At 44.6% G+C, this 23437-nt stretch overlaps 1 protein-coding gene across 1 annotated transcript; it reads left to right on the top strand.

Moving 5' to 3' along the window:
* The first annotated feature begins 3213 nt into the window (after positions 1–3213).
* Positions 3214–13142, top strand: ppp1r16a (protein phosphatase 1, regulatory subunit 16A). Its single transcript, XM_064941390.1, has 10 exons — positions 3214–4274; positions 5227–5297; positions 5982–6127; positions 6503–6606; positions 6825–6949; positions 7402–7527; positions 7830–7905; positions 8109–8238; positions 8395–8557; positions 8702–13142. The coding sequence occupies exons 1-10, from the start codon at positions 4022–4024 to the stop codon at positions 9185–9187; spliced, it is 1680 nt and encodes a 559-aa protein (XP_064797462.1). The 5' UTR covers positions 3214–4021; the 3' UTR covers positions 9188–13142.
* The last annotated feature ends 10295 nt before the right edge of the window (positions 13143–23437 follow it).

Genomic DNA, 23437 nt, shown 5'->3' with positions numbered 1-23437 from the left:
ATGTTCTCTGAGTTGAGGAGGCACAGTGGCTGTTATTGTGCTAAACCTCGCTGTGGGCCACTGTGCCAGTCTGTGCTGGGCTAAAGTACACATCCTGATCTGCTTCTGTTCCAGACTTACTCGCTGTTCGACTGCCTGGCTGTGACTTGGTGTGCTTTATGTTTCGCATTTGAACTGCAACAGACGGGCAAGGATGTCACTTTGTGACTCGCTCTATAAAGGATGTCTTCCATCCGCCTCAACCTTGTGTACACAAAGGGTCATAAGTTGATCCATAGGCGCCAACATGTTTCCTGACCCCAGGCAGAGCCCTGAGTTCATATCGATGTTTGGTTATGTAATTCAGCTATCACTTTCAAAATGACCTTTGAGACACCAAGCACAGTATATTCACAGAAATATGAGCATGATCTCTTTTTTATTGTTATCATAAGTTGAGATCTAGGTGTATTCTACTGGCTATTCAGGGTGAAAGGAGACCCTTTCCTGTGTTTATCTCCTTGGTGATTGACAGCATTACTGGGATGACTGTCAGCCAAAGACAATGAGATTAGGCAGGAAGCGGAAGTTAGAGGTTTTGTGATTTAAGCCATCTTTACGTACAAAGATGTAGCCTACTGCTACGACATCACATATCACTTCTGTCACACTCACGCTGAACACACTGCAACTGAACAGGCTCACGACTTTTCAACACAGACATGCATAGAAAGCTATTATGTCCCTGAGTCCCATGGAGTTGTGTGTTCCAAGTGAGGTCGGCCAATGATCTGTGATCCAGAGGACAAACGCATACAGACCAGTAGTTCTCTGTGTCTTCATCACTTCATCCCTTTTGTTACATTCTGATGAGAGAAGTACATTAAAATATAGGCCTAGCTATTGGTGGTGTTGAATAAGATGTCGCGTGCTGATTTGTGCTCTTTTTATTTTATTTTAAGCGTTATGATTTACCTGAAGTGTTTAGTTCTTCTGTGCTGATCCTAAAGGGATTGTGGGGATCTCCTTAAAGCTGGAATCCTTAATGCTGAAATTGTCACGTCCATTTGTGATATTACAACAACAAAGAAGTTACTGAAAACAACACTTTTTTCATTGCACTGTTGATAGCAGAGCACCATTTAAAATAAATATATTTTTTACCATAATGCGGCAGCAAAAACAACAGTGGTGGGGCAGCACCTACTGCAGATTAAAGATGGAGTCTGGGATCTTAAGCACAATACATTCGTAACATATTGTACAAATCGGATTTGTAACATAGCATACAAAATGTATGACGTAGTACACAATTAGATGATGTGGTACACAAAAAACGAGTACCCATTTTTGTCTCGTGAGCACCACTTTCAACACTACTGGCTAAAATTATACAAAGTTCTAGAGCATCACTTTAAGAGTCTGTAAATAAGGATTATTCTCTTTCTGTGTTTACTGTAGTGGAAACCGGGCACCATCCCTCCGGTTTCTTATTGTGCACTGATTACAAGCTGTTCCGTAGAGTGTGAACACACTAGACATCGACAGCCTGTGTGTCAGCAGCAGGTGTCTGTCTGTTTATGGCTGCTTGGTGTCTCTGTAGCTAGGTCTTGTTTAGGAACAAAGTTCAGTTCTCTGTGATTGGGGATCAAGCAAGGTGTGGCCCTGGCCTCTATATTGCAGTAGGGCCTCATTATATTTTAATAAGAATACCGGTATACTCTGTGCCACTTTGTTAGTGTGTGTGGCTATGTAGGATAAACATTCTGATTTGAATCCAAGGAAATCCTTACATTGTGGTCTGGGCACTGACAAAGGAAAGGTCATCCTAAATATAGTTTGAAGCCATAGTGACAGAAGTGTCCCTAAAGCAGGTCTATTCACTTGGGAATGACGATTATGAAAAGATTATGCTGTAGGCCAGTTGTTTTCCAACTTTTTCAGTGGGGGACACTTTTTATTTTTATTTTACCCCCCCAAGAATTAATCGTGACCCCCATCCCATATCTAATGACAACCTTAATTGGTACATTTTGATTTTTACATCAACAAATAAACTTATATTCATTACATGTTAATTTCTTATCAAAATGAAAAGAAATCAATACATTTTTCTGATTATCTTTCTCATTAACAATTGTATATTGTCTCATTAATTTGTTTTAAATGTTGGCGACCCCACTGCAGTACGTCACACCCCGATATTGATTACCACTGCTGTAGGCTGCAGTAAGGTCACAACACAGTGGTCTCTGTAGTTTCACCATAGGTATACTTGAATGTAGCCAAAAGTGCCATGTGTTTGTGATGCCATCTTTCCTGTCTATGTTACAAGATATTTTATGTCTTTTTCCAGTCCCAGACCTGGTCCCCTCTGTTAGGCCTCTGTGACTTGAGTGGTCTCCGTCTAAGCTGGGCCTGCCCGTAAGCAACTGCTCCCTCTATCTCCCTGAGTGCGTCTAGTTGACCTTCCTCTCAGCGACTCACAGGCTAGGCTAAATAATGGATGAGGTGCCTGGAAAGAGAGGCTGGTGTGAGATGTTACTTACCTGGATAAATGGGAAGGGAGGGACTGAGGGCTTGGTGACAGCCAGGAGTGCCACTGCTAGCCTAGCACTTAGCACCCAAACCATTGTCTAGTTACTAGTACTACAGCCTGACTAATTAACAACCTACAGAATCCCTTCCTGATCCGTTCTCTTACACTAACCAACCACAGAGCGTGCTGTGCTGAAGTTGAGGGGGCATACGCAGGGCAGGCAGGGTGTCAATCATTAATGAAAGGCGTCCCATCTCCGGTTTCCCTGGGATAGAGGAGTGGGAGTGAAGAGTGGAGGATAAGGAGCATACAGCTTCCAGATAACAGGCTTAGGAGGGCAGGTTGTGTACATTACTGTAACAGGGCTCTCTCTCTCTCTGAATATCACACTCACACACACTCTCTCCCTCTGTCAGGTAGCCTGGCGGGTAAGAGCGTTGGGCCACTAAAAGAAAGGTTGCTGGATCGAATCCCCAAGCTGACAAGGTAAAAATCATCTGTCGTTCTGTCCCTCGAGCAAGGCAGTTAATCCACTGTTCCACCCGATGGCGTGGATGTTGATTATGGCAGCCCCCCCCCGCACCTCTCTGATTCAGAGGGGTTGGGTTAAATGCGGAAGACACATTTTCAGTTGAATGCATTCAGTTGTTCAACTGACTAGGTATCTCTCTTTCTGTTTGCAGGTGTCAGGGAGGGAGTAGAATGTTCTGTATTCTAAGAAGCACAATGGATTCTTGAGACTCTTTGATGCCTGTCTCTTCCTGGTTCCCGAAGCACACCCTGCAGTGGCCTATTACAGGACTAGAAGTGATCCAATCCCCATGCATCCCCCACCTCTGACCAACCCCTGCCCTTACATTCTCTCATACTACTGCACTCTAAAAACAAGCTCATGCAGTATTAGTCCAAATCTCTGTTTATATTTTATTATCACATTGAACAATGTGACCTGGTTCCTCTTAGATGCTGAGTTTGTACCCACTTCACTTCAAGGTTTGCACCAGAGCTCTCAGTATGGACTCCCACCCGGGGACTTGTGTGTTGGGTCCACTTCCCAGAGAGTGTAGGCCTAACCATCAATGGTTGCATTGCTGGCACTGACGGGGGCAGAGGCGAAGTAGTGTCACTGTTTCGGTCCCCCTCCCTCCAACCCAGAGAAATACAGGAAGGAACGCAGGATTTAAAGACGTGGTTCAGTAATCTGGATGGATCTGTTCCAGCAGATCTGTTCCATAAAGATCTAGAGTAAGAACCAGTTGGTTCTCAGGTCTTGAATTTCCATACATAGTCTTTAAAGCATATAGGACCATTGAAGAGAAATTTATTCTCTGTTACTCACACAAAGAATACCGATTTGGACCTTTACACCTTGGAGATGTCTGCCACCTGACCTTCCAGCAGCTTTGATTATTTTTGTGTCCACTTTCAACTGATAAAACCCAGAACCAGATCAGAACAGTGAAACGGGAGGTGTAGGAAGTCTGAGGTGGGCGGTGGTGTGGCATGGCGGAGCACGGCGAGCTGCTCGGTGAGATGGCCACGGTTGGGCGTCTGAGTGCCACGGAGCGCCTGAAGCACGCCCAGAAGCGGCGCGCCCAGCAGCTGAAGGGCTGGGCCCAGATGGACAAGGATACGGCCCGTGGCGGGGGCAAGGCTGGACAGAAAGTGGACAAGAACAAGGGGCGCACGCGCAGGGTGGTCTTCCCCAACAACATCACCCTGCTGGAGGCTGCAGCCCGCAATGACCTGGAGGAAGGTGAGTCAGTCAGCACACCACTATGGGCTGGTTTCCCGGACACAGATAAAGACTAGTCCTGGAATAAAAAACATGCTCAATGGAGAATCACTATTAAAAGTGTGTTTTAGACCTGGACTAAGCTTAGGCTAATCCATGTCTGGGAAACCAGCCATAGAGGTTATCCCACTTTATGAACTGGGTGGGTCCAGCCCTGAATGCTGATTGGCTGAAAGCCGTGGTATATCAGACCGTATTCCACAGGTATGACAACATGTATTTCTACTGCTTTAATAACCAGTTTATAATAGCAATAAGGCGCCTCTGGGGTTTGTGATATATGATCAATATTCCACGGCTAAGGTCTGTGTCCAGGCACTCTGCGTAGCGTCGTGAGTAAGAACAGCCTTTAGCTGTGGTATATTGGCCATATAGCACACCTCCTAGGGCTTTAAATAACCCTCACTGTTGTTGTTATGGTTGCTGTTCTTCCAAGTAGCCTAGCATGAATTACACAGTACAACTACTCTATAAACACAAGGGCAATTCCACAATAACAGTGATGCTGAGACTTTGATTTTTCACTTTAAAACGTATGTTAAACAAAAAACAATGATTGTTAACAGAATGACTGTTTGTGCTGTCATTCTGTTACCTAACTTTGCATCAGCACTGTTCCTCAAGTAAATGTGTTTTTGTAAAATGTTCAATGGAAATTGTTAAAAGTTGTACTTGTGTATTGGAAATGTGTCTCACAAAAAAATATGCATGAATCGTCATACTTCTAAACTTGTCAGACCAAGCATTTGGTTTCAATGGTGCTATTGTTTCCACACATGATTATGGTTAATTATAGTGGTCACTCGTAACTAACTTTTGCCTGCATTACAAGAGCAGAGGCGACCTGAAGTTAGGATTCGTAGCATAGCTTAGTGAGTAACGGCCACGCTGTTGTGATTGTGTTTCTCTGCAGTCAGGGAGCTGCTGAACGGTGGAGTCAGTCCAGATCTGTACAATGAGGACGGACTCACTGCCCTGCACCAGGTACACACACACACACACACACACACACTCAAACATACTCTTAAACACATACTCTCAAACATATACACACACACTCGAACACACGCACCAGGTACAGACAGTTGTGACCACCCACACCAACAGGTCAGCCTGTGTGTGCATTGTTTTGTGTTGTCAGCTCTCAGAACTGTAAGTACTGTCTGTTGTGTCTATCTGTCTGTTTTGTCTAACTAACATCATAGTTTATGTAAACACTGTAGAGCGTTTTCACATTGCTTCTAGGGCTTGACATGTAACTGCTGCTCTGGACCAAGGCTCTTGCTTACATTCCTAGACCATTGGGGAGGATAAGTTTAGTTATGCTTCCCTTCATAGCACTGCTGTGTTGTTTGGAAAGTTCTACGAACACCACCAAGAAACAACACTGCTCTCTTTATAAGTCAAAATGACACAGACCCTACATATACACATTAACACACACTGTCAACACATGAGTGTCACTAGAGAGAACAGTGTTCTCTTTGTAAGTACTATCTATAATTATTTCTTCCCTTTGAAAAAAGTGAATGTGTTTTACTTAGTAAATGACTGGAGGCCTGGGCCTATGCAAATTCAGCTTACACTGCAGTTGACTTACTGATGGTAGAACACTGTAGGTGAGCATGTATTCATTGGTTTGTCTGTCTGTCTGCCCCCCCCCTGCAGTGCTGCATTGATGACTTTGTGGAGCTGGTACAGTGTCTGTTGGACGCCGGGGCCAGTGTGAACGCCTGTGACAGTGAGCTGTGGACGCCGCTCCACGCTGCTGCCACCTGTGGACACACAGCCCTGGTGCAGCTCCTGGTGCAGTCGTGAGTCACATTTAGAAACACTTCAACGTGACACACTCTCTCGCTGTACTGCTGGTCATAGAAATGTACACACAGTTACAAAGTACTTCTTTACTTAGACATGGAAAAATAAGTTTGAGTAACTAAGTATGACTTTGGACACGGCCCCCTGGTTGAACTTCCCCAAAATCTATTCTTAGCCTTTCTTCATAGGCACTATCGTATCATATAAACATATGGTTACAATTCTAGGATATCCTTATCATTTACTACAGTAAATTACCACTGTGTGTCAGTGAATATACTGTACTGCAGCTACATGTGATGGTGATGCCTGTGCCACTGGTGTAATGAGTCCCTGTCTCCTGATGTAACGTTCTCCTTGTCTGTGTCCAGTGGTGCAGAGATGCTGGCGGTCAACGCTGATGGCAACATGCCCTATGACCTTTGTGAGGACGAGGCCACGCTGGAGCTGCTAGAGATGGTCATGGCAGAGCAGGGTCAGAACCCAACTCGACATCCTCTCCTTTTCCACAACCTTTTCCTCTATTTGCATTCCCAACTACTCCCAATCATTCTCATGCCATGACTACAGCCCTGAGCCTTCATCCTTAGCTACCTAGCCCTTCTCTTCCCAGTTGCGATTCCCACCATGACCCTTACTAAAAATCGGTCCTAGTCAAATGGTCTTGTGTTGACTTCCTGTGTACCTGTGCAGGTATAACCCAGGACCGTATAAACCAGTGTCGTGGGGCTAAGGAGATGGAGATGCTGACGGACCTTCGAGCGCTGGTCCAGAGTGGTGCGGACCTGAACGCCCAGGATGACAATGGGGCCACACTGGTGAGACACTCTAATCTGTTTTGTTTTTTAAAAATGTTTATCTTCCCCTCTAATCAGGGACTGATTTTAGACCTGGGACAACAGGTGGGTGCAATTAATTATCAGATAAAACCAGAAGTACTCTGGACCTTGTAGGGTAGGATTTTGAATACCCCCTCTGTAAACCTTAGAATACACCTGAAAACACACTTGGCTGGGAATAACTGTTCAAATACATTACTTACAAACCGCACTAAGGTTCACATTACTGACAAACCGCACTAAGGTTCACATTACTGACAAACCGCACTAAGGTTCACATTACTGACAAACCGCACTAAGGTTCACATTACTGACAAACCGCACTAAGGTTTGAACTTCTCGTCTCATATTATAATCCATAGATTCACCTCACCACTGGTATAAAAGGTTGACCGTGTAACAATCTGTCCTCTGTCTCACTTCACATCCAGCTGCACTTAGCGGCGGCTAACGGCTACCTGTTGGTAGGGGAGCTGTTGTTGGAGCACCAGGCCAAAGTGGAGGAGAAGGACACAGACGGCTGGACACCACTCCATGCCGCCTCCTGCTGGGGACAGGTCAGTATTGCCGCACTCAGAACAGTTTAGAAAGAAGCTCCCCCTTTCTCAACGGTCATGCTATGGGCGGCAGGTAGCCTAGCGGTTAAGAGCATTGGGCCAGTAACCGAAAAGTCACTGGTTTGAATCCCCGAGCTGACTAGGTAAAAAATATGTTGATGTGCCCTTGAGCAAGACACTTAACCCTAATTGCTGCTGTTCAGGATAAGAGCGTCGTCTAAATGACTAAAATATGCCATGCTATGCTAAATGGCTGTATTGCCTGACAAACCTGAACATGCTGGTGTGTCTTGTTTCCCCAGGTCCAGATGGTGGAGCTGCTGGTGGCTCATGGGGCCAGTCTCGACACCAAGTCCATTCTGGAAGAGACGCCACTGGGTAAGAACACAACTATCAACCTAATCAGAGACTGTGTAGATGTGAAGGGCAATGACAGAAAAGGATTGGACAGTATAGATTAATTTACTGTTGTCTTGGTAGATAATTGTTGTCCAGACACAGCATAAACGTGTTTCAGAGGGACTGAAATCCTGAATGGGGATGACATATCCTGACCCTGTTGTGTTTTCTGTCCGTGGCAGATGTGTGTGCGGACGAGGAGGTGAGAGCCAAGCTGATGGAGCTGAAGCACAAACACGATGCCATCATGAAGAGTTGGGACCGACACAAGGGCACCTTGCAGAGACGAGCCTCCAGCACTGGCAGCAGAGGGTGAGGGGGGGGACAAGGGAGAGGATTAGTTCAACAATTGAGGGGATAGGATATTGGTTTTGTTTAGACACATGTAAAACCCTCAAGCTACGGTCACTCTCTCCAGCTTGTAGCTGTATCTACAGTATCTCTCTCTGTCGTCCCCTGTCTAAGCAGTAAGGTGGTGCGGCGTGTGAGCATCAATGAGCGTTCCAGCCTGTACCGGCGGGAGCACCACAAGGAGGCCATGGTGTGGCAGGAGAGAGGCCGGCAAGCCGAGCCGCAGGACGACGACGAGGACAGACAGACTGACAACGAGCTCCACCAGCATGTTGCCATGGTGAGTGGTACTGTATTACTTCTGTCATAGCAACAACACCAGGACAAACTGCTACCATGTTCAATTAACACTGAGAATAGATGATATGGTTCAGAATTGATAGGTGAATGTGTCATATTAACTCTCTTGCGCTGGCTCTCTCAGGCTGCAGGTGCCATGTCGAGGGTGGAGGATGACGAGGGAGGGGAGAGGAAGTTCAATCTGGGGAACGGTGGGATTCCCCTGGCCCTGTCGGCGTCAGTCCCAGGGGAGCAGTGGAGCGGAGGCCGGATGGACCGCAGCGCCTCTTACCAGCTGAGCCCTGCCTCGGGGAACGGGGAGGCAGGGGACAGCATGACCCGGGAGAAATCCCACCAGACACTAGCGGACCTGAAACGCCAGCGGGCCGCAGCCAAGCTCAACAAGTACCCAGCCCCACCCCCTCCAGAGGAGTTGCCCCCCTCTCCCGCCCCTCTGCAGGATGTGACCCCGTCCGGAGCCGCCCAGGAGACACCCAGCACAGAGGAGCTGGCCTCTCCCAGCACTGTGTACTTCACCCCAGCCAGCGGGGACCCGCCCCTGCTCAAACTACAAGCCCCAGAGGAGGACACCTCCAACAACACCAAGGAGCCCTGCTGTGGACTCATGTAGGGACAAACACTTCCAAACACCCACTGCCTGACTGGAAATTAAAGTGGGCGATGTGTAACAATCAAAAATGATTTCAAAAAGCTACGGTGACGACCAGATATACTTTTAAGGATTCATTGCAGTTGGATTTATTCTAAGTTTATTATTTGGTTCCGTTAAGCGCCTACGTCCATCAATTACATGCCATTGAATGTTTGGTCTACTCTCCATTTTGGTCAATGTGGTTATTCATTCCATCTTCTTGCACAGATTTATTTTTAGCCCTCCTAAAACAAGATTTATCTAATGGAGGGAATGTAAAACATTTTCCAATATATGAGCACTTAACGTTCCTCTGTTGATAAGGGTGTGGCCAGAGCCATAGATTTACATACATGGATATTGCTCTGCATATCTATGGACCTCGTATAGAGAGAGACCTTATGTGCCCACCTGGTGGCTTCTAAGAGAACTACAGATTCCAGTATTACTCCTTCAATAGCACGGAGTACTTTCTTTTGTTTAATCCCTTTTTTCCATGTTTGTTTGAGGCAATTCAATCAAAAGAGAGTGTTTTCTCATCAAGCATATTATATATGAACTGGCCATCTGACTTAAGTGAATAAGATTTGCTAATTTAAAGCAGAAAGGGGCTAGAGAAGCGTGAATGAACCTGATTATTTTACTTTTATTTTTTTCAAGCTGAAAATCGGACCAATGAATGATAATTTTCTACTCATGATTGACTGAGCATGATTTGAGATATGCACAGTAAATGGATTTAAGAGAAGGAGAGATTAGGATCGAGAGTGATTGTTACAAAAGGGTACATAATAATGGCATTTGTTGGTGTTTTGTTTTCTATACACACTCACACCAGTCTGTCTGTTGACAGGGTACAGAAGTGGGAGTGTTTGTAGATGATGGTTTCTCTTTCTTGTTGGTTTGAATTTGCATCAAATTTACACACATGTAGACAAGTGCTATTTCCCTGCCTTTCTACTGATCAGCATTCAGCACTGTTCTCAAAATTGTTTTTTTGTTTGTAAATCAACATACTGTTCCAGTGCACTAAGAACCTACATTTTCTACGGTGTAATTTGTAAACAAGGGTTTTGTTTTCTAAATGATTGTAAGAGATTATCTAATATTCAAATTAATATAAATTGTGTTTTTGTCATGGTGTTTGTCCCACCTCAGGATAAAATGACTTCTTATAGGCATTTCTATTTAAACTATTTCTATCCTGTGAATAGGGATGTACACAGTGTACAAAACATTAGGAACACGTGCTCTTTCCATGACTTGGACTGACCAGGTAAAGGCTATGATCCATTATTGATGTCACTTGTTAAATCCACTTCAGTCAGTGTATATGAAGGGGGGAGACGGGTAAAAGAAGAATATTTAAGCCTTGAGACATGGCTTGTGTATGTGTGCTATTCAGAGGGTGAATGGGCAAGACGATATTTAAGTGCCTTTGAACGGGGTATGGTAGTAAGTGCCAGACGCACCGGTTAGTGTGTCAAGAACTGTAACGCTGCTGGGTTTCACGTTCAACAGTTTCCCTTGTGTATCAAGAATGGTCCACCACCCAAAGGACACAATTGTGGACCGCATTGGCGTCAACATGGGCCAGCATCCGTGTGGAATGCTTTTGACCCTGTAATGTCCATGCCCTGACAAATTGAGACTGTTCTGAGGGCAAAAGGGGCAACTCAATATTAAAGGTGTTCCTAATGTCTTGTACACTCTGTGGATATTAATGACATTTCATTTTTGTGTCAACACAATTTGGCAACCCATCCCTTACAGGATTATTTCACACACAAACTACAATGATTCACAGTGATAGTTCTTCCGGTGTTCCGTACAGTGTGCACCTCAAAAGGAGAAAAAAAAATCAAAACATAAATAGTAGATACGGTTATCCAATCAATAATAACCCTAGGGCAGTGAAAAATGAAATATAATACTGAAACATGTATTATATTTTTGTGTATGGAGTAGATTGACCTCAACCATTCGTTTACAACAAACCATTCCTGCCTAGAAACCAGTATCTTCTACATTGCTGCCTTAATGAAATGAAGGGGGCGTCAGAACAACTGACAGACCATCTTGGTTAGCCTTGTCAATGTGATGGTTTGTCAACAGTAAGTGCCTACTGTAGGGTTGATTGGCTAAGTGTAAATAGTTTGCATTGCTTGCACAAAGTTCCACATAGACCGTGTGGAATTCTGATTGATGTGAAGTATGGGACTAAATGCCTTTGACTCTCTCCTAAATGTACTATTGAAATGTCTCCTTCCATAATGGAACTCAGTCCTCAATTACACATTTACATTTGTTTTAATGTAGAACATCATTTCTATGGTTGTTGCCTGTTTAAAAAGTCATGTTTTCACAGATTTTTGTATAAAAATAAAAGAAATTGGGGGGGGGGGGGGCGACATGGGCTTAGGAGTACATGTGTGGACATGTAATTTATTTGTATATATTGGGAGTGAGATGGACAGTCGTGCTTGCTCTCCTAATAGATACACTATATATACATAGGTATGTGAACACCTCTTCAAATTAGAACATTCAACTATTTCAGCCACACCTGTTGCTGACAGGTGTATGAAGTTGAGTACACAGCCATGCAATCTCCATGGACAAACATTGGTAGTAGAATGGCCTTACTGAAGAGCTCAGTGACTTTCAACGTGGCACCATCATAAGATGCCATCTTTCCAACTAGTCAGTTTGTGAAATTTCTGCCCTGCTAGAGCTGCCCCGGACAACTGTAAGTGCTGTTATTGTGAAGTGGAAACGTAATTTAGAAACAACGAATCAGCCACGAAGTGGGAGGCCACACAAGCTCACAGAATTGAACCGCTGAAGTGCGTAGGGCAAACAAATCGTCTGTCCTTGGTTGCAATACTCACTACCGAGTTCCAACCTGCCTCTGGAAGCCTTGTCAGCACAAGAACTGTTCATCGGGTTCTTCATGAAATGGGTTTCCATGGCTGAACAGCTGCACGATCACCATGTGCAATGCTAAGCATCGGCTGGAGTGGTGTTAAGCTCACCGGGCATGGGACTCTGGAGGAATGATGGTCTGGGGCTGTTTTTTATGGTTCAGGGTAGGTCCCTTAGTTCTAGTGAAGGGAAATCTTAAGCTATAGCATGCAATGACATTCTAGACGATTCTGGGCTTCCAACAGTTTGGGGAAGGCCCTTTCCCATTTCAGCATGACAATGCCGGCGTGCACAAAGCGCGGTCCATACAGAAATGGTTTGTCAAGATCGTTGTGGAAGAACTTGTCTGGCCTGCACAGGGCCCTGACCTCAACCCCATCGAACACCTTTGGGATGAATTGGAACACCGACTGCGAGCCAGGCCAAATTGCCTAACCTCACAAAGGCTCTTGTGGCTGAATGAAAGCAAATCCCCCGCAGCAATGTTCCAACATCTAGTGGGAAGCCTTCCCAGAAGAGTGGAGGCTGTTAGAGCAGCAAAGGGGGACCAACTCCATATTAATGCCCATGATTTTGGAATGAGATGTTCGACGAGCAGGTGTCCACATACTTCTGGTGCTGTAGTGTGTGTATGTGTAGCGTCCTTCATCTGCTACATAACTGTACTTCAAGCCAGCAGGGGGACACTGAGGGAAGAAAACCATGCTGCTCAACATTCACACCAGTTTCCTTCTCTCTATTGTACATGAAAGTTCCTGCACTGAGTATATGAATGGTTGAAATATTGAAGGTTCCTGGAGTTAATTGTCTTTCCTGTCCAGCTAATGAAGATGAACCATAAAAGGGGGACCCTCTTGTTTGTGTGGGATGGGGAATGTGGAAGGACTCAGACTGATCAAGAACCTACAGTAGCTTACCTGTCAATATATTTCTGGTACCTTCATTTTGATCACCTTAAAACAAATCTAGAGCCTTTGTATATATTATACAATAAATATATTATGTCAAACTTGAGTGTGTGCTTTTCCTTGTATTTTATGTGCTTCTTTCATGTTTATAGTACATATGGATACAGTAAACATTACCCCTTAGTGGTGGAATTGTACAGTGAATTGGCACATAAGATCTTCCATTCTTTACACCACCTAGGTGTAATTCTGATGTGAGCTCTCGTAGCTTTACACACACACAACACAAATGCACACACACTACTGATTGTGTCAGTGTAAATAATAATTTGTTCTTAACTGACTTGCCTAGTTAAATAAAGGTTCAAAAGAAGTGTTACAGCCCAGTCATTTGGCCCAGCACATGCCTCTCAGACATCCAGGCAGTACCAGTTTCTCCCCTCACCTTTGTTTATGTATTGTCTCTGTTGTGAAGACATGGGTGGTGTGAGGCTGCGGGGCGATATTCTACCATATGCTGAAGGACAGATGTACCCTATAGTGCTGACCCCTAGTAATGGACACATTGCCTGCCCTTCAGTCTACCCCTGCCTCAACTACCTTCCCCCTCTCTCTTTCAGTTGATGTGCTGACTGTGGCTTTGACAACACTTGTCCTCAAGCTTGTGTGAGAGAAACCCAGTAATGCAATCAGTAAGGGTACATGACAACCAAGGCCTTTGAGCTTTATGCAAATCAGAATATTGGAGGTCTGCAGATGTGCTGTTTGGTATAAGAGGCCTTTATGGAGATTAGGAATAGTAGTACTGACATAGTTTGATGACAGACTGGATGTCGTATGACCAACTGTGCACTGTGTGGTACATGAACGTCGATGGGGCTGGCAGAATCACACGGTTGAGTGCCCACCATGTGAGGAGGGAACAAATGTCTTTTCCAAGCAGCCACAGAGACACACACACATCTCCTTGGGCTGTATGTAGTGGAGAACCTGTTGGACTGTATATTCTTAGTGTTTTCTTAGCACTATGTGTTCTCTCTCAGGTGCTTGTGAGGGCACAGATGACAGAAGATTCCAATACCCACAATCTATACAGTAGACTAGACACTGGTGGACATTATACTATACAATGAAATAATAAATGTCTGAAATTAGATGACAGAAACACCAGGGTTAGCAAGCTTACAGGTAAACACACTAATTAGCACAACAAAGGAGTACGTTCCACATGAATAGTAAGAAATATGAACTCACAGGAGATGGCTGGAACTTATCACTTGGCTTGTGTACTTTCTCTAGTTACGTCCTTCTCCTCAATTAGAGATCGCCCAGTATGCTCTGCTCCACATCACCAGTGAGCAGAGCTACAGCTCTCCTATGATGAACTAATATTTACTCTCAATAGTCTTTTGTATAGCCACCCCAAATTGCGATGTCAATTTGGTTCTGAGATAGGCTAAGGGTTCTTGAGCGTGGTTACGGCAGGAGTACTGTTGTTGTCTTCTCTGTCCGGGAGAGCTGAGAGGACTACCAGCCGGGCAACAGGACAGGTGTATGTTCTGTCCTTGATCTTGACCTCGGCAGACCTCACATGACCATCTGCGCTTGAGTGAACTTTAATGACACGTCCGATTGGCCAGAGGGCCCTCAGAAGCTGGGTTCCACCAACATTACCACCATATCCCTTTTGAGGTCGTCAGGGATGGCATGCCACTTCTGGCGGGCTTGCAGGCTGGGTAGGTAGTGCCTGATGTAGCTGGACCAGAAGTGATTCGTCAGGATCGATGTCTGCTGAGGAGCTCAGTCTCTGTGTACACCAGTTGTGGCAGGGATCCGTCTGGCCGCCCCATCAACAGGAGCGTGAGGCGCAGACGTGCAGCTGGCAGGTCAGCCATCTTAGGGACAGCAGGTCTGGATTTACATCTACAGCATTCTTTGCAGGTGTGCTGGAATCGATGGCTTCCCGCCCGCAGAGGACCCAAAGGACGTGGCGGATCTCTGCAAACACTCTCTCAGGGCCTGGATGGCACAGATGGCTGTCGTGATCTTGGATAAGGAGTCTAGTGGATGGATGACCAGGTTTGAGGACGATGTGATGAACTGTGGAATGTTCTAGATCTTCGGCACAACCTAGTCTACCACCAACTCGGATGAGCTCTCTGGACTTGTCAAGCTCAGGTGCCAAACTAAATAGACGACTGCTGGAAGGGACAGGCTTACCATCTTTCAGGAGACGGAGCTCATCTGGTAAACTCTCCCGCTTGGCTCTCTTGAAGATGACGGTGTCCGCTTTCTGGTAGTCTTCAACAGTAGGGTCACCACCCTGTCTTGGCTGTTGAAGTTACCGAGTCAATGTGCAGGGGTACAGGTTAGTCAACGTAATATGTGCAGTACCAGTCAAAAGTTTGGACACACCTACTCAAAAAGGGGTTTTCTTTATTTTTACTATTTTCTACAAGACATGAAATATGACTATGAAATAACACATGTGGAATCATATTGTAACCAAATTTTTTTTAAAGAAATCAAAATATATTTTAGATTCTTCAAAGTAGCCACCCTTTGCCTTGATGACAGCTTTGCACACTCTTGGCATTCTCTCAACTAGCTTTACCTGGATTGCTTTCTTGAAGCAAGTCTTGAAGGAGTTCCCACATGTGCTGAGCACTTGTTGGCTGGTTTTTTTTCACTCTGTGATCCAACTCATCCCAAACCATCTCAACTGGGTTGAGCTCGGGTGATTGTGGAGACCAGGTCATCTGATGCAGCACTCCATCACTCTCCTTCTTGGTTAAATAGCCCTTACAAAGTCTGGAGGTGTGTTGGGTCATTGTCCTGTTGAAAAACAAATTATAGTCCCACTCAGCTCAAACCAGATGGGATGGCGTATCGCTGCAGAATGCTGTGGTAGCCATGTTGGTGTGCCTTGAATTCTAAATACATCACAGACAGTGTCACCAGCAAAGCACCCCCAAACCATCACATCTCCTCCTCCATGCTTCACGGTGGGAACCACACATGTGGAGATCATCCGTTCACCTACTTTGCGTCTCACAAAGACACAGCGGTTAAAACCAAAAATCTCAAATTTGGACTCATCAGACCAAAGTCTAATGTCTAATGTCCATTGCTCGTGTTTCTTGGCCCAAGCAAGTCTCTTCTTCTTATTGGTGTCCTTTGGTCGTGGTTTCTTTGCAGCAATTTGATCATGAAGGCCAGATTCTCGCAGTCTCCTCTGAACAGTTGATGTTGAGATGTGTCTGTTACTTGAACTCTGTGAAGCATTTATTTGGGCTGCAATTTCTGAGGCTGGTAGCTCTAATGAACTTATCATCTGCAGTAACTCTGGGTCTTCCTTTCCTGTGGCGTTCCTCATGAGAACCAGTTTCATAGTAGTGCCTGATGGTTTTTGCGACTGCAATTGAAGAAACTTTCAAAGTTCTTGAAATGTTCTGTATTGACTGACCTTCATGTCTTAAAGTAATGATGGACTGTTTTTTCTCTTTGCTTATTTGAGCTGTTCTTGCCATAATATGGACTTGGTCTTTTACTAAATAGGGCCATCTTCTGTATACCATCCATCGGAAGGACAGAACGTCAGCATCGGGCAAACTCAAGGGGGGTGGTGTGTGTCTCTGTTAACAACAGCTGGTGCACAATATCTAATATGAAGGAAGTCTCAAGGTTCTGCTCGCCTGAGTTAGAATACCTCATGATAAGCTGTAGATCATACTATTTATTTTTTGTAGCCATCTATATACCACCACAAATTGATACTGGCACTAAGACCGCACTCAACAAGCTGTATAGGGCCATAAGCAAACAAGAAAATGCACATCCAGTGGCAGTGCTCCTAGTGGCCGGTGATTTTAATGCAGGAAAACTGAAATCAGTTTGACCTAATTTCTACCGGCATGTCACCTGTGCAACTAGAGGTGAAAAAAACTCTAGATCACCTCCACACACAGAGATGCATACAAAGCTCTCCTTTACCCTCTATTTGGGTGAGGATGCTAAGCTACAGGACTGTTTCACTAGCACAGACTGGAATATGCTCCAGAACTCATCCAATGGCATTGAGGAGTTTACCAAATCAGTCACCGGCTTCATTAACAACTTGCAAACTATAATGGATTACAAAGGGAAACCTAGTCGCGAGCTGCCCAGTGCTGCGAGCCTACCAGATATGCTAAATGCCTTCAATGCTCGCTTCGAGGCAACCAACATTGAACCATGCGTGAGAGCACCAGCTGTTCCGGACGACTGTGTGATCACGCTCTCAATAGCCGATGTGAGTAAGACCTTTAAACAGCTTAACAATAACAAGGCCTCAGAGCCAGACGGATTACCAAGACGCGTACTCAGAGCATGTGATGACCAGCTGGCAAGTGTCTTCACTGACATTTTCAACCTCTCCCTGACCCAGTCTGTTACACCTACATCTTTCAAGCAGACCACCATAGTCCCTGTGCCCATGAACACCAAGGGAACCTCTCTTAATGAAATCACCCAGTAGCACTCACATATGTAGCCATGAAATGCTTTGAAAGGCTGGACATGGCTCACATCAATACCATCATCCCAGACACCCTGGACCCACTGCAATTTGCATACTGCCCCAACAGATCTACAGATGATGCAATCTCTATTGCACCCCACACTGCCCTTTCCCACTTGGACAAAAGGAACACCTACAGTACATGACAATGTTGTTCATTGACTACAGCTCAGAGTTCAACACCATAGTGCCCTCTAAGTTCATCACTAAGCTAAGGATCCTGGGACTGAAAACCTCCCTCTGCAACTGGATCCTGGATTTCCTGACAGGACACCCCTAGATTGTGAGAGTAGGCAGCAACACATCCGCCATGCTGATCCTCATCAAGGGGGCCCCTCAGGGGTGTGTGCTTAGTCCCCTCCTGTACTCCATGTTCACCCACGACTGCGTGGCCAAGCACAACTCCAACACCATCATTAAATTTGCCGAGACACGATGTTGGTGGGCCTGACGACGATGAGACAACCTATAATTTCATTTGACCTTTATTTAACTAGGCAAGTCAGTTAAGAACAAATTCTTATTTTCAATGACGGCCTAGGAACAGTGGGTTAACTGTCTGTTCAGGGGCAGAAGGAGGAGGTCAGAGACCTGGCAGTGTGGTGCCAGGACAACAACTTCTCTCTCAACGTCAGCAAGACAAAGGAGCTGATCGTGGACTACAGGAAATGGAGGGCCCAGCCCGTCCCCATTCACATCGACAGGGCTGCAGTGAAGTGGGTAGAGAGCGTTAAGTTCTTCGGTTTCCACATCACTAAGGATCTATTATGGTCCAAACACACCAACACAGTCATGAGGAGGGCATGACAATGCCTCTTCCCCCGCAGGAGACAGAAACGATTTTGCATAGACCCTCAGATACTCAAAAAGTTCTACTGCTGCACCATTGAGAGCATATTGACTGGCTGCATCACCGCTTGCTATGGAAACTGCTTGGCATCCGACCACAAGATGCTACAGAGGGTAGTGCGGACGGCCCAGTACATTGTTGGGGCCGAGCTCCTTGCCATCCAGGACCTCTATACTAGTCGTGTCATAGGAAGGCCCTAAAAATTGTCAAAGACTAGCCACCCAAGTCATAGACAGTTCTCTCTGCCACAGCACGGCAAGCAGTACCGATGCACCAAGTCTGGAACCAACAGAACCCTGAACAGCTTCTACCCCCAAGCAATAAAACTGCTATATAGGTAGTTAACTAACTAACCAAATATCTACCCGGACTCATCACATACACTGCTACTGTCTACTATCTGTCACTTTATTCCTAGTATATGTACATATCTACCTCAATTACCTCGTACCCCTGCACATCGACTCGGTATTTGTACCACTTGTATATAGGCAAGTTATCATTACTCATTGTGTATTTATTACTACGTGTTTTACTTTTATATTATTTCTCTATTTTCTTTCTCTGCATTGTTGGGAAGGGTCCATAAGTAAGCGTTTCAATGTTAAATCAAATCAAATGTATTTGTCACATACACATGGTTAGCAGATGTTAATGCGAGTGTAGCGAAATGCTTGTGCTTCTAGTTCCAACCATGCAGTAATATCTAACAAGTAATATAACCTAACAATTTCACAACAACTACCTTATTCACACAAGTGTAAAGGAATGAATACGAATATGTACATAAAAATATATGAATGAGTGATGTCCGAGCGGCATAGGCGAGATGCAGTAGATGGTATAGAGTACAGTATATACATATGAGATGAGTAATGTAGGGTATGAAAACATTATATGAAGTGGCATTGTTTAAAGTGGCTAGTGATACATTACATCAAGATGGCAAGATGCAGTAGATGGTATAGAGTACAGGATATACATAAGAGATGAGTAATGTGGGGTATGCAAGCATTATATAAAGTGGCTAGTGATAAATTGATTGCATCAATGTTTCCATTATTAAAGTGGCTGGAGTTGAGTCAGTATGTTGGCAGCTGCCACTCAATGTTAGTGGTAGCTGTTTAACAGTCTGATGGCCTTGAGATAGAAGCTGTTTTTCAGTCTCTCGGTCCCCTCTTTGATGCACCTATACTAGAGGTCGACCGATTAAACGGAATGGCCGATTAATTAGGACCAATTTCAAGTTTTCATAACAATCGGAAATTGGTATTTTTGGGCGCCAATTTTGCCTGCAACACGGACTTTCAAATACTTATTTTCCACCATAATTTGCAAATAAATTCATAAAAAATCCTACAATGTGATTTTCTGGATTTTTTTTCTAATTTTGCCTGTCATAGTTGAAGTGTACCTATGATGAAAATTACAAGCCTCTCTCATCTTTTTAAGTGGGAGAACTTGCACAATTGGTGGCTGACTAAATACTTTTTTTGCCCCACTGTATATGGTTTAGAGAGAAATAGTTGACACGTTATAATTCCTGTAATAACTTGCGGCTGAACTTGAAAGGGGTTCCTTTGTTATTTTACCGTTCATGTCTTCCATACAGAATGTCTTGATCTACTTCAAATAAGGTCTGTGTTTCGTGCAGGCTTAAACCGCCTCGGCGTTTTGATACCAGTGTAAATCTCACTAGGATAAGGTAACGTTTGTCCAAAAAAATCATAAATCCACTTTACAATTTAAAAAAAATCTTCGCTTATATTTAGCCAATATTGATCAGTTACCATGTCCTATGAATATCTACACAGCTATAAAATTGGCAAGCTGGTGTAAGCCTACAGGAAACACAGACCTTATTTTAAGTGAATCTGAAAATATCCTATGGAAAAAATGAATGAAGGAACCGCTTTTCAGATTTTGCTAGAAGGTGTCATGGGAATTATGACTCGCACTTTGGTAGTCAATTCTTACCATGTCCGTTATTATAATAGGATTTCCTGCATATAGAAATTACAGTTTTTGTTTTCAACATTCATCACAGGTAACTTAAACTCTATTTGTATTCAAACAGTTGAGAGTATTTGTCTCCTAAGCAGACTCTTCAGTATCATTGTCACTTCAGAGCTGTGTGTGTTTTACAGATGGCAGAGAAAAGCAGAGCACCAGTGTGGGACTATTACATGGAATTGGCACCAGGGAAAGCAAGGTCTTATTTGTGATAAAGATGTAAACATGGGGTCAGCAACGGCTAAATAAAAAAATACCACCAACCTGTGGAATCACCTTAAGAACACCTATCCAAAAGCCCATATGAATTATATTAAGTTAAAATAAAATTGTTCATTGTTCATTCAGTATTGTTGCAATTGTCATTATTACAAAAATGTGTGTATATATATATATACATAAAAAAACATTTGTCCTCCAATAATCGGTATCGGCGTTGAAAAATCAGTTGCGCAGTTGCCGTACCAGGTGGTGATACAGCCCGACAGGATGCTCTCGATTGTGCATCGATTGTCCATTTCAGTTTGTCCGTTGAGGAACTTAAAACTTTCCACCCTCTCCACTACTGTCCCGTCAATGTAGATAGGGGGCTGCTCCACCCCACTCCAGGTGTTGCCCATCTTCCCCATTATCCAGTGTATTTATACCTGTGTTTTCTGTCTGTCTGTGCCAGTTCGTCTTGTTTGTTCAAGTCAACCAGTGTTCTGTGGCTCAGCTCCTGCTTGCCTCTCTTGACCCCGCCTGCCTGACCACTCTGCCTGGCACTAAGCCTGCCTGCTGACCGGTTCCTCTGCCACCCTCTGGATTACCAATCTCTACCTTACCCTGAGCCTGTCTGCCCTCCGGTACTGTTGCCCCATCTCGGGTTTTCTGACCCCTGCCTGCCTTGACTTGTCTATTGCCTGCCCCTGTTTGGAACATTAAACTATTGTTTATCCGACGTGGTCTGCATCTGGGTCTTCCCTTCATACCTGATAGTAAGTCCACACCTTGATTTGATTTTCTCTCCTATGTCCTGGGTGTCAGGATAAAGCTAAACTAATGTAGCAGGCGTAAAATAAATGCCTTACCGGGGTCACCACATCCAGTTTACAGGGGAAAAGTAAGCTAGGTTGAAAATACTGTATCCCTGAGAACCGGAAGTTTCTGGATTCTTCCAATGGGGTACAGCAGAGACAAAACGGCCTCACAGACACATGGGGATATGCAGAGAGAACCATTGTGCTTCTACTGACTCATGCAGGGGTGGGCAAACTTTTTGGCTCGAGGGCTACATTGTGATTTTGACATACTTTCGATCTAGTTTTAGACGTTTAAGTGTGGCAAGGGCCGTGGCTTTTGTGGCGCGATGGGTAACGATGCTTTGAGGGTGGCTGTTGTTGATGCGTGCAGAGGGTCCCTGGTTCAAGCCCAGGTAGGAGCAAGGAGAGGGATGGAAGCTATACTGTTACATTAATGCTGTTGACCCGGATCACTGGTTGCTGCGGAAAAGGGGGAGGTCAAAAAGGGGGTGAGTGTAACCGATGTGAAATGGCTAGCTAGTTAGCGGTGTTGCGCTCTAATAGCATTTCAATCAGTGACGTCACTTGCTCTGAGACCTTGAAGTAGTTGTTCCCCTTGTTCTGCAAGGGCCGTGGCTTTTTTTCACTGTAGGAGTGACTGTGAGGGTCTCATATGGAAGACATGGACTAGACTGGACTGTCACAAAGGTTAAGCAAAATAGTGACTTTATGTCCAGCTCTATATGAAGGGATGACCTCCAACCACCTGTCATTTCAGTAGGTCAGACCAGAGCACTTTTAGGCGTGCAGAGAATGTCTGATCTCAACTAACAAACACATGTAATGCAGTGCAACAGGTTTGAGCCTGTATCAACTTGCTATAAAGTTGATACCAGAGTACCAGTGAAATAATCTATGTAATAATTCTGTAACATGTACAAACACACAGATACCCTGGATTAGTACCTATGCAATGTAACATTTCACAGGGCATTCTTTTTTAGAAGGACTGTTTAAACAAACTCGTTTGACGATCAGTCAACAATGTTCAGGGGAACATTGTATTGCTGACATATGTGACATGGATAATTGCAAACTTGTGCATTGGAGTAATTTAGGACATGGGAGGAGTTATTTAGGTTAGGATGTTGACATTCAAGGGAATGGTTTGATAATTACATGTGTGCAGGGGTGTGTGTGAGAGTGTTGTTGTGGTAGCTACCTCTGGAGTTGGGCCATGACCTCAGGGTGGGGGTGCAGCATGTGTACATTTGGTCAGGCAGTAAGAGTAACACTTACACCCTCGTTGGGAAGAAGGCTGGAGAGGCCCAGTTAAGAGCACACAGAGTGCTGTGCCAGTGCCACAGACTAATTTGTAGCCCTTTCAGGTTCTGTGCAATTCGAGAAAGCAATGTAAAGAGCTCAGGCAAAAATGTATTTCAACACCCCATGGCAATAATATTAATCCTTCAATGAAATGGTTAATGTTTTTAAACTTTGACCATTGAAAACCTACATGGAGATAATTATAGATAATAATAAAACAACAAATATTTTGGGTCACAAGTGTTCTTTAAATCCACCCCAGCTATCTCTTCATTGTCTAGGCTGGCCTATTTGATTCCAAGAACACAGGATGAGATGTTACTATCCGTTGTGCAAGCACTTCCAAGAGTTAATAAACAGTGAACGTGGTGAAATTTGGGGAGCGCATCGTCAGTAGTGTACCTTTGGTTCCTAGGGTGTTTCGGCCTTTCACACTATACACCCTCCCCAAAGGCGGCCAGCGACAGGGTGATCAATCCTACGCTTGCGTCCCATTCCCAATTAGTCATAGGAGTTGCCTTGTTGTTGATAGCCAACATCCCATGGGACTATGCATGGCAGGGGCGTCCTCCTCCCTGAGTCAAGCATTGTTGACCGCATACCTCCTGGCCCTCTCACTTCGGGGCCCAGCTGGGGTCTTTCCTCTTC

Source organism: Oncorhynchus masou, chromosome 28 (assembly GCF_036934945.1).
Source record: "Oncorhynchus masou masou isolate Uvic2021 chromosome 28, UVic_Omas_1.1, whole genome shotgun sequence".
NCBI lineage: Eukaryota > Metazoa > Chordata > Actinopteri > Salmoniformes > Salmonidae > Oncorhynchus > Oncorhynchus masou.
The sequence above is the reverse complement of the archived record's forward strand: the minus strand, read 5'-3'. Positions and strand labels throughout refer to the sequence as shown.

Bases quoted from the DNA above. Each gene is read 5' to 3' on its own strand.
- ppp1r16a (XM_064941390.1), top strand. From the start codon at position 4,022: ATGGCGGAGCACGGCGAGCTGCTCGGTGAGATGGCCACGGTTGGGCGT. The intron at 7,906-8,108 runs GTAAGAACACAA...TGTCCGTGGCAG, and splicing joins TCTGGAAGAGACGCCACTGG to ATGTGTGTGCGGACGAGGAG. The intron at 8,558-8,701 runs GTGAGTGGTACT...TGGCTCTCTCAG, and splicing joins TCCACCAGCATGTTGCCATG to GCTGCAGGTGCCATGTCGAG.